Here is a 12090-nt window from a genome sequence, read left to right on the forward strand (position 1 = left end):
AGTCAGATTCAGTAGTGTCAGCAACTGAACAAATCTGATCAAGGAATCCAAATTCGCCATGTGCAACTCCTTTTGGTAAGGAAGCAGGAAATAGGATTTGTTGAACCGAAGAGTGAATGAGTTAGCGGTCAGCTTAATAAAAGTTGTTAATGCATCTATAATTCTAGCTCAAAACGAATGCCAGTCATGGCATGATACAGCTCAATTTCTTGGAAAGTTGCTTGAAGAAGACAAAGGAAGGCTAAAGCTATATTAAAGGAGGGAGATGTGAATTCTTCTGCCCTTACTGAAGTTTCTCAATATGGATGGAAGAACCTCTTGCAATGTGACCATCTTTAATCCTTATATTTTCAAGAATTTGTTTAGTTTCCAAAAATCCAAAAATCGAAAACCAGTCACCAAACTTTTTCATTCTAAGAAAAAAACTGGATTAATATACTTTTTTCCTTTGACGCAGGGGTACATACTCTTGCTCCATTCTCAGGAAAGGTTATTATCTCTTCATATTTAAATAGATGATTGTGAACTTCCTTTTTTGGTGGATTATCTGATGTGATTCCTACAAATTCCAAAGTGGAAGCCATATTAGAACGTCCATACCCACTTTGGCGAGAATGGGATGGGTTAAGTTTAATAGGTTTGTTTACCGTAAAACAATGCACGTCAATACACTAGTAATCGGATTTACATAGAATGATCCTGTAATGATCGGTTGGGGGGGTGACTGCAATACGTTGTTTCCATTGACAGAGGTTACATTGTGTTATTCATGTACAAATATTGAGATTTTCTTCGCACTTAATTGATACAGGAGTGGGGGAAACATTGAAAATGACTGTAAATACCTCTAAATGTGTTCATGCCAAACTACAGTCGATAATAAAGTGTGTTAAAAATAAAGAACGCCCATACCCATTTGTAGTACGCAATATCCTGCAAAGCTGGATGCAAAAATGTAATCCTCCTCCCTGCTTGCATGGTCAAATAAAAGGTTGAGAAAGTTTGCAGTCTTCTGTTCCTGAAGGCATGAGACTCGCCTCCTCTTCACCTCAGGTCTGACCTATTGGACTGACCCCTCTGATGATACTATTGTTGGCTGTATTTCCGCTGGGAGTTATACAGTGTTGAGTGAAGACCATGATCGTACTAATAACATCTCTGATAGCGTTGTTATCTTTGTAAAGTGATCGGTGGTCTTGCAGTGCCTATATCGGTTTGAATCTTTTTCAAGGTGTCATCTACCCTTTTTCCAAAGGCACTGTTACCACTGAAAGGCATATCAATAATCCAGGTCTGCTCTTCTGGTCTGAATGAAGTGTACTTTAACTAACCATATAATCTCATCACAGTGGAATTATCCATCTGCTTTAAGTCAGCTGTCCCAGGGCCATAACATGTATTAGGGCACACTCTCCCTGATTGCATCTGGCGCACCTTAAAACAGGTGCGCCAGGCGCAAACACAGAAAGAGGGCCATATTACACAGAATGTGCTGCCCTCAGGGCAGCAGTGAACTTGTACTGCCCTGGGTGCAGCACATTCATGTGAAATACGGTCCGGCTTTAAAGCAGCTGCTCCATGTTTCACTGTGCAGGCGGCACACCTGCCTGCACTTTTAAAGGGGATTAGAGATCCCTTTGCAGGTGGGTGCAGTCAGTGACTGCACCTGCCTGGAAGGGGATGTCTGAGGGGGCCCATAGGACCCCTTTTTTCCCCTCCAAAGGGCTGCTCTGGTGGGGCGGGGGGGTGATCACGGACTGCACCACCTTTTAGGAGGCAATCTGTCAGTGCGCCTCCTGAGATTGTCTTTGCCTCTGCACCCGCGTCTGTTATAGGGCGCGGGCGCCAAGCAAAGGGATTCCCTCATTTGCATGGTACACACCCCCATGTAAATGAGGGAACGCCCTCTAAAGGTAGCACTGGTGCTTTAAGTATGCTAGCGCTATCGGTATTACAAAAGGGGCTGCACAATTGTCTGCGACCCCTTCTATGATACCAAAATGCCCCGAGGGGCGCAAAGTGGATGCAAAAACCTGTTATGCCCCCTGGGCACTTCTGTGATATGGCCTCCAGAATCCAAACTTCATATAAATCTCCTAGAACTCAGGGGAGTGAGATTGGGTGTCAAGGCTTTTCTCCTCCAAATGAAGAATTTATATGAACTAAGTGCTAATCTGAACAGACATCACAACGGTGTATTAACTACATCCACAGCAAGGGAGTACAAGATCTCTTTCATTACTGATAGGGGGCCGGAAACTCTGGCTTTGGATCCATAGAGAGCAAAGTGGATCTTAATGCAGAAAATGTGATACGGCTAGGGAATATTTGTGCGAATGATCTCAGCAGGCGAGGATCACACCAATGGTAGTTGAACAATAGGCCTGATCTTTGCTCAATGGGGGGGATAAGCCTTGGGACATGTTTGCTATTCACCACAAGTGCACGTCTGTTCTTCACAAGCAGATTTCCATGTACAGCATCCTAAGGAGAGGAGTTTTTGATGAAATGGAAGGGCAATACGCTTTGCCTTGGATTCCTCTGGTGCCCAGGGTAGACTGTAAAATTCAAAAAGATTCTTGCAAATGAAGGCTAATAGCTCCAGCAAGGTCAAGGTAACACTAGTTTCCAGAACTTTGGAAAATGTCTATTCAGAAAAATGTGTAATTCAAACCAGATCCACGTCTCTTGTCCTGAACAATGCTCAGATTCTGCATCATGATCCTCAATCCTTGGACCTCACAGCTTTGCTGCTCAGAAGTTAGAATTTGGTGCATTTGATTTTTCAGAGGACTATCCTCTAATATTAAAAGCAGTTGGGGCATTTTCCACCTTAAAGTACTATGGGATGAAATGAAAAAGATTTTACATTTGTGCTCAATCTAAAAATCTAGATCTGCTCTAGATGCTCACCATATTTTAGCGTAGCTTTTGCAACCTTTTCGATCAGGTCTATGTTATTCTTCGGTAACCGTGCATTTGACAGCGATGTCCTGGTAATTAAGAGGACATGACCACCCTTCACTACCTTCAATAGGAATAGTTAAGGAATTGTTTGGAGGTGCATTCAGATTTTCCTCACCATTGATGACAATTGACCAGCATGGAAGTTTAATACAGTTTAGCAGACTTTATAAAGGGTTCATTTGAGCCTATCAGCAGATCAACATTAATGTTGGAAGACAGACATTTTATTAGCTGTAACTTCTACAAGATGAGTAATTAAGAAATGTGGTCTGTCAAGTTAAAAGCCGCATGTGTGGTTTTGTAAAGATAAGGTGGATCTCAGTACTAATCCAAAATCTGTTCCTTAAGATATCATTGACTTGTCACTTAAATGAGCAGACAGTGTTACTAACTTTTTCCCTGAATCCTAACTTTTTTCCTTGAATCCTACAGCTGCCGAGAGATTACACTATATGGACATCAAGAAATGATTGCAATGTATCTTCAAGAACGGACAGCTGTAGCCAGAGGCACTAGCTCTTTGAAATTTCTGTATAAATGAATAGAGGTCAATCCAATGTCTGAGCAAGGTCTGGACAAATGGATTGTCTCATTTATTACATGTGTTCATTCGGTTATGAATTGCCAGAGTTTGAGCTCCATCTACAAGGGAAAAAGCAGCAACAGCAGACCTGTTTCATGGAATGAGGCTAAAAGACACATGTAATGATGCAAGAAGGAGGTATATGAATATGTTTGCCTAACATTACTGCACGGAGGTGAAATCTTAATTGGAAAAGGTGATGGAACAGGCTGAACTGCGGAATCTCTGCAGAAGATGAGACTCATTCCTGCCTTTGAATAATTTACACAGTGGCGTGTGCCACGGTGTAGTTATGGCTCTGTTGCAACTTCCCATTGGGCAGGCTTTATATGTATTTGCTTACAACTTTAAACCCCAATGGAATGAAGCTTGGCAATCTGTAACCTCAGTCAGATAAGTTTCTGCATGGCAAATTTAATAAATACCTGTACGAATGGGAAACGTTAAGGAGAGGGTGAAAAAGTGTATAAGTTCCCATTTTAGCTGCCATAGGAAATTCTGCTGAAAGATACAGCAAAATACACTCAACAGCTTTACCTTAAACTTGTCACAAATTTAGAATTTAATGTGCGCTTTTTTGATTTGGGGTAAATCCATTCAGTAGTTTTTGAGATATGTGAGCTTATAAAAGGTACTGGACAAAACTTGAAGGGTTAAAACTTTTTGTATATATTCCTTACAATTCTCTGTCATCATATTTAGAATGTCTTTATACAATGTGATTGGTTGGCCGCTCCAATGGAAACAACAGTGCACAAATGTGCCCCTCTCGCTCATCTAAACAGTCAGGGCCATAATCAGGGATTTGGGGGAGCGATCCAATGACTGCAAAAGTAGAGTGAGGAGAAGGGGGTCCAACAAGGGTCCAGTTTTACGCACACACCCACTCACCCAAGGCAGTACTCAGGGCAACAACCAGGGTTTTTGTGGGGCGATGCAATGGAAGAAAAAGTATGCAAAAGAACAGTGAAGGATTGAACTAATCACAGAGACTTGAGGATAACAAAGAAGAGAAAAGAAGAGCGAGAATAGTGTGTGTCTAACACATGCCGAAGAACACAAGCCCTATCGCTCATTCAGATACAAACTCAGGCCTACTGTCTGGAAAATGATCCCTTTGAAAGGTGGAATATTACTATCAGACATTGGTTGTCCAATAATGGCCCAAGAACACATACAGTGCCACTCAATCAGGTAATCACAGGGCACTGAAGACTCCAATGGGTGATTGAGTGACAGCGAGGCAGTGGGTGTCCAACACAGATCCAAGATCATAGACACTTTTGCTCAATCAGATACTCGGAGGAAAACAATAAAATTAAGTTAACAAGATGTTACATTTCCAACTAGCAGGTGCAAATTTTGGTTAAAGATTTCTAAATAATAAAAAATAAAATGAAAAAAAAGATAAACTAAATTTATTATCAATCAGGGACGAAATTGCTAGTTTTGAAACGCATGTGATCACAAGTGAACAAAATACATGTTAATCCCTATTTTGAAGCCAAATCTCTTTAAAAAAAAGACTGCAATTCACAGAAAGACTATATTGCCCTCTGTGGGGTGGGTGCATGCCACCCCCTTCTTTTGAATAAATTAATCCCTGGCATCTAGTGCACTTGTTACCCCCCTGTGGGCAGACTGGGAGCAATCTAGTGCCAGGGTGGAGGAAGAAAGGCTGTATTACCTCTTTTCCGGTGGGGGAACGGCCCTATGCCAGGGTGGGATGCCCAAACCCTTTTAAAATGAAATTCCCTGGTTTTCAGTTGGCATTCTGCCTTATGCTACTGTGGAAGCTCTTCCACAGCAGCCCTACTTGAAATGAGAAAAATAAAATCTCTCTGGTACCAGCACCAGAGAGGTTCCTTGCTGTGGGTGCTTTGACGAGATCTCCACATCAACAGTGCCTGGCCATGAGTGATCTTTCTGTGCTGGTCACTTCAATACAGCCCAACGAGTTAAATAGTCACAAAGCCCCGTTTCTTGAATTGTGGTAGGAAATGCTATTCAATTCACAGCTTACCGGTAATATAACAAATTAAATAATTGCATTTACATCCCCTATACTGTTACCCACGCTTTACATGATAAAATACGAAATGCCTAAAGCTCATCTACATTTTTTAGCATAGGTCCATTCACATTCCTCACAACTAACCTCCCAGCTTCACACCAAAAACCCCTGTTTGCTTAGAGCCAACTGAAAAATGGACCTCACACAGTGGATTCGAGAGAAGAGGGAAAATATTCTCCAGTACATCCGGGCTCTTATTTTTACTGAGCAGCTCTTCTAATAACCTGTTTCTTTGAGAATGTGGACCTTCCAAAGACAAGTCACTCTAAAACTAGCACATAAGGTAGCACAAAGAGGTGTGTGGGGAGAGGGCTTGGAGGAGGAGACTGCACTTGGTTACAGCAACTGGGGCAACATTTGCATTGTTGGAGGGAAAGGGAGATGAGCAGAGGAGAACTACGGAGATAGTCTTTGCCTAAAAGTGAACCCCTAGATATATTTTTATTACATGTTTGAGTTTTCTACTGCAAAAACTGCAGTGGTATAGCAACATATATGTCACAGAGAACCATAAGATATGGGAAATATTTCACTGTTCTATTTGAAATACAGGATTCATCGTCCTCAACCCCCCCCCCCTCCAAATCTGCAGAGCTTTGCCATTGTCAGGACCAATAGGCAAGGTTATCTGAATAATGTGGCACAGTAATGTAACAGCAAAAAATAAGGCAGCATATTATCCAGCAGGATTCTTTTCAGCAATTTGACCAAGAAACATTTCTATATGAAGTTTCACAAATTATATGTTCATCTAGATACAACCATCTGTGAAACTTGCAAAATATGCAAATTGTAACCCCCCCCCCCAATCTGCAGAGCTTTGCCATTGTCAAGACCAATAGGCAAGGTTATCTGAATAATGTGGCACAGTAATGTAACATCAAAAAATAAGACTAAAAGAATTTATAGGTGTTCCCTGGGTTTTTAATTCTTATTTAGAGAGACACTATGTGCCTACGTGCAGACAAACGGCTGTCACTCACACATTCATTATTAGTTACCCAAATATGTAGAATTAGTGTATTGCATCACATTTAGTAGTAGAACCACAAAGGCATCAATAATTTGGCATGGAACAGTTAATTAAAATTCATGAATCTTTTATTCTTAAAAAAGCAAATACGTGTGCTTGAACAATGGAGCCATACATGTTCCACTTATTAATACAGTGCCTAGTGCGCGTTAATTACACATCACAAATATACACAGTTTTAATAAAATTAAAAACAACATGTAACAACCAAATTCATAAAAAATTATTTAAAAAAACCCTTGTCAGGGGTGTTGACGCGTTTCGGTGGATAAGGCTCTAGGCCCCACCTTCTTCAGGACAATTTATATAACATAGATCTGAGTTGTCTTACAACGGTATCCTCTCAGTTTGTACGGATACACTGTTCGTCAGGCCTCATCTTAGGGTAATGTTCTTTTAGATCGATTTATTCAATTACGACCTGTATTTCCTTAGGCTTAAATATGAACCGGTGTGCTCTTAGTGCTTCCTTTTATGTTGGAGAGCAGTTTCTATTATTCTTATTTTACAGGTTCACGGATATTGGTTTCTTCTTTAGGTCTTTATATGTTTTATTCTTAATCCATGCAGGCAAATGTATTCAATATATGTGTTGCCTTTGACGATATAAATCAGACCTCGAGTTTATTATTCGGTTCCGCTACTATGGTGGGACTCTTTTCATTAACCCTCACCTTATCACCTTTTGGTGATTTCGTATTATGCTGCCACCGGTCTCTGTGCAAAAAATAAGGCAGCATATTATCCAGCAGAATTATTTTCAGCAATTTGACCAAGAAACATTTCTATATGAAGTTTCACAAATATCATTTTCATCCATTTTCAGCTAGATACAACCATCTGTGAAACTTGCAAAATATGCAAATTGTGTTGCAAATATGGAAATCTATAATTATGTGGTAAATATCACAGCCACAGAATGGCATAAACCCACAGGCTCACCACTGTGTGAGGACAGATAATCTCTCCCAGTCAGGTCATAGCGAAGCCTGAACCCACGTGATGATCCGGTGCCTCAAATCTTAAAAGTATATCATACTCAATTTGAAGCACCCACCCAGGGGACAACGATCAATCTCTACTATTATAAGGAAAATGCATTATATTAAAACAATCAACTGTCAAATGTGTAATCTATTCAACAAATGTTTGAAAGAGGTTTAACTCAATGTCCCAAAATCAGGAATTTGTTTTCCACAAAAATATGTTGAATTAAAATACCCAAATGTAACAACATTGGATAGATTTAAAAGGTAGGAAACGCAAGAATCGTATTATTTATTTTGGGTCATACCTTGATAATAGAGAGCCTTGAGGAACGAATGGCGATCAGCCCCCTGAAATAAGGCATTTTCAATCTCCATCTCCCGCCGGTTCAACTGTTTGCTTCCTGCAAATCTCTGGGGCAAAGATAATATCCGCCTATGTTCGGAGATCTTCTCCTCAATAGCACTCAACCTTTCATTAACAGCATCAGGGGCGGCCCCATGCCCCGATCCCTAAAGACAGAGGAAAAGAAAACAACTGTTTAAAAAAAACATTATTTTTTTGTAGCAATTTAAAGTTAAGAAACGAAATGTAAGAAAAGCAAACGTAGATGGAGCAGCCGTTAGTGGACAGAGATGGCATCAGTACTCTCAGGGTAATAGTGACAAAGCCTCCAGAAAGAGCCATAATTCCTGGATGCAGCGACAGAGGGACAAATTCCCAACATGTTGGCCCAGAACCGGTACCCTCCTGCACAGTTCGCCTAACAAAGAAGTTATATTTGGAGACCAGTGCCCCATCCAGTCTTTCAAGTACAAATTAAATCGGTATGGCATAGTGGTACTCGTCTTCCTTTGAGTTACTCCCTCTTGAAGGAGCTTTGATACAGAAGCTGGTGGTCTGAATGAGGGACAGGTGAACTGTTCATGTAGCAGCTAACATGGTGACAAGTTGTAGCACAGCACAAGCCAGGATACCAATCCAATATATTTACGCTGCTCCAACCTAAATGGAGCCTGAGGTCATTTAATCACTACCTTCTTGCAGCTCGACGATATACAAACGAAGGATTCAGGCACAGATCACTTCATGTGCAAGTGTCCTCATTGTGGAAGAACCTGCTATTACAGCTAAAAATCCAAAACTATTTCTTGAGGTTTCAGAGAAGGCTAAAAACCTACATCTTCTGCTCAGTCTAGGACTATAACGCTCTCTGTCTTGGGATAACCTGTACTATCCTTCGAACGTCAGTCTGGTCGGGTGAACCTGTCCAGAACCACAATGCCACTAGTCTTTCACAGGTTATTTCCAACTCAGCCTCAGTGGTTGCATGGACGACCGCTGTCTCATATGACAGAAGTCTACAGAAAATGCACAGAAGGGTACAATGCTTCCAGTTCTGTAGTTTAAGTTACTGTGAAAAAATTGGGTATGGCTACTTCTGATTTGTCTGGCTGTGTATTGTAATCTGGTAGAGGGAGCCCATCAAGTGATCATTCTAAAAAAAGATCCAAAAGGATAATGAACCAATTACATCTTTATATGTCTCTGGTTGTGCCATGTGCAGCCCATTATATTAGTGCAATATATTACAAAAGTAAAATAGAGTAAAATACATTTGAAACTCTGTCTCTTCTAATATGAGGTGATATTGAGTTTGCAACCCATGGTTGCGTTAAACAGTTTGTTGAGGTTTGGTATTTGCTTTCTAAAACTAATTAGTGTACCCATTGGTATACTGAAAATTTGTATAGGATGGTGAAATATGTAGATATCATGTAACACTTCAACTTAAGGATGACTGAAGCCGTTAATATTTTTTGTTAAAAGCACTGGGCCTGGCCTATACAAGTGGTAAATCATGTATCAAAGGCTTACAATAGTGTAAATAAAGAATGCCCAATTTATGTGTAAAATATGTCTTACCTTTCTAGCGGAGTCCTTGCTTTTCCAAAGCAAAATTTCTGAATCTGTAAGGCCAAGTTCCCTCAGAGAAGCGGTTTCCCTGTCGCTCTCTTGCATGTGCTGGAACTGAGATAGAGTCAAAGTACCTGCTGCTTCCTCGCCAAAAGGCTTGTATACTGTAGCTGGTGCAAAGCATCTTTTCTTAGACAGGCACCTATAATCAAAGTGGGGAAACTCACAGTTCTAAGAATTATAAACTGAGGAAATGCAATCCCTTTTAAGCTATGTGCTAAGCAATCCCTTAAAGGCAACAAAGTGACCAGTACTGGGCAAAGAAGTCGTGAGTAAAACTATGTAAAATAAGAAATGAGAGTGGCCTTTCTTTTACACCTCCTCAAATCCTATGTATATTATCAATGGATGTACACTGAGACATGCATGACAATGCAAAAACCATATACACTAATCAAAGTGTGTGTAGGCCATAAACGTTTGTACAGCTCCTTCGGTATTACTGATAGTGCTGGCGCACATGTAGTACGAGCTCTATTTTCAGAGGGCATTCCCACATTTGCATAGGGGTGTGGCCTCATGCAAATGAGGGGATCACTTTCACTCTGTGCCCGTGCCATAAACAACAAACAAAAAAACAAAACTGCCGGGATCACACAGGACTTCCACAGAATTGTTTTAAAAAATGCCCGCTTCGCTTAATGAATGGGAGGAGGGCACGAGGGCCCCCTCCTCTAGCTTTTACAGGCACCAGGGAGCTCACCCAATGGTGAAATTGATGTATATAGGGAGGGAAGAGGCATGGCACCACCGCTCTGTGCCATCACAGGCCCTGGGATGCCCACCCCAACGGCTCAAAATTAATGTATATGGGGAGGGGAGCCATGTAGCCCACTTCCTGAGCCAGGCCAAGCCCCGGGAGCCCACCCCAAGGGCTGAAATTACTCAAAATGGGTTGGGGGCCATGCAGCCGCACTCCCTGGGCTTTCATTTGCCCAAGGGAGCCCATTCCTCAGGGTCTGCTCGCTAGCAATGTCCTAGGGATCCCAACCCCGGGACACAGTGGCTTCCTTGCCAGCCAAGGCATGGGAAGGAAGCTTGTGTTGGCTCCTGCTTGGCCGGAGCATTTTTCAATCATCCACCACGCAGGAGCAAACACAAAGCATGCTTCCATTGGGAAGGAGCTTTGAAAATCCTCCCGCCAGCTGGGAGCATACGTTTGATCTGTTTTCCTGCCTGATTCTATGCGGGCAGGGAAACAGATAAAAATATTGCTCCCACGCAAGAGGTAATGAGAGGAAGGGGTCCCAGTATGTATGGGGAACAATTAAATGCACTTCAAGTGAATTAATCAAAAACAATTATTTCGTACCCTCGTACGGAGCTCTTAGATTCATTTCTACCGACAGACCCACCTCGGATCAATTCCTGACGGAGTCTGATTTTACCGCATCCTAAAACCAAACAGGACGCAACTATCGATGCAGCTCCATTGTTTTCCATTCCTAATCAAAGACCACACGAGGGATTCTCGACTCTGTGGTCTCTTGCCCCACCCCCTCGTCCTGATGAAGACCCCACAGCAAGGTTAAACTACCCTGCAACTACAGAGGGTCGAAACGTCGACTTTTTATTGCGGCAACCTCACGCCAATATTCTGTATATACATTGTACCATGTGTCGTATGTCTCTCTACAAATAATGTCGCCATGTTTGATGGCAGCTGTTGCTATACCAATTATAGCTTGTATAGGTCTTTGAAGTATTGATTTTACTGTCACAATAATCCCATCACTTCCCTTACCTCGTCACCATCACTTCCCTCTTCCCTCCTTGGAGCACTGTATGACATTTAATACAGTTGATTGTATTTGATGCTATGTATATTCAGTACACTGGATCCCACTGTGAATAAAACCGTGCGGATCAAAATAATTGTTTTTGATTAATTCACTTGAAGTGCATTTAATTGTTCCCCATACATACTGGGACCCCTTCCTCTCATTACCTATCGAACCCAGGTCCCAGTGACTTTATCTGGGTAAAACCCCCCTTTTATAAACCCACGCAAGAGGAGCAGACTAAGTAGCTGCAACCTGCAGGCGGGAGCAATGGCGGCTCCCGCAGAAAGCTTGGAGTCAGCCCCCAACAAGTGTATGGGGGGTGCCCTGGGTAGTCATCAGGGCATCCATCTTGAATAGTGAGGGCCCAGGAGACGGGGTTCTCGGAGCTGGAAAAGGCTTGGGGAGGAGGGGTGGCACAGTCCCCTCCCATTTAATTAACAAAAAAACTGCCCTGGGGGTGGGTTGCCCAGGGCCTTATAAGGCCAAGTGAGGATGACCATGTGGCACCCCTCAGATTTAATTTTTAAAAATGACCCTGGGAGATGTGGTCGCCAAGGCATAATAAGATTCTGGGAGAGGAGCTAAGTCCCCCCTCCCCTTTTAATAAAACAATAAAAAACAGCCCTGGGGGATGGCGTCTCCAGGGCTTAATAAGGCTCAAGGAGGGCCCATGCGCCCCTCCTCC

General features: G+C 42.1%; 1 protein-coding gene across 1 annotated transcript in view; it reads right to left on the reverse strand.

Annotated features, from left to right (window-relative positions):
• The window catches only part of RBM41 (RNA binding motif protein 41), a 191531-nt gene that overhangs the window by 120079 nt on the left and 59362 nt on the right, over positions 1-12090 (reverse strand). The window contains exons 3-4 of the mRNA XM_078688392.1: positions 9571-9763; positions 7952-8156 (exon numbers count right to left, since the gene is read on the reverse strand). Of these exons, the coding sequence (XP_078544518.1) occupies positions 7952-8156; positions 9571-9763 (398 nt within the window). The remainder of the gene's footprint in view (positions 1-7951; positions 8157-9570; positions 9764-12090) is intronic.

This window comes from Lissotriton helveticus, chromosome 4_1 (genome assembly GCF_964261635.1).
Source record: "Lissotriton helveticus chromosome 4_1, aLisHel1.1, whole genome shotgun sequence".
NCBI lineage: Eukaryota > Metazoa > Chordata > Amphibia > Caudata > Salamandridae > Lissotriton > Lissotriton helveticus.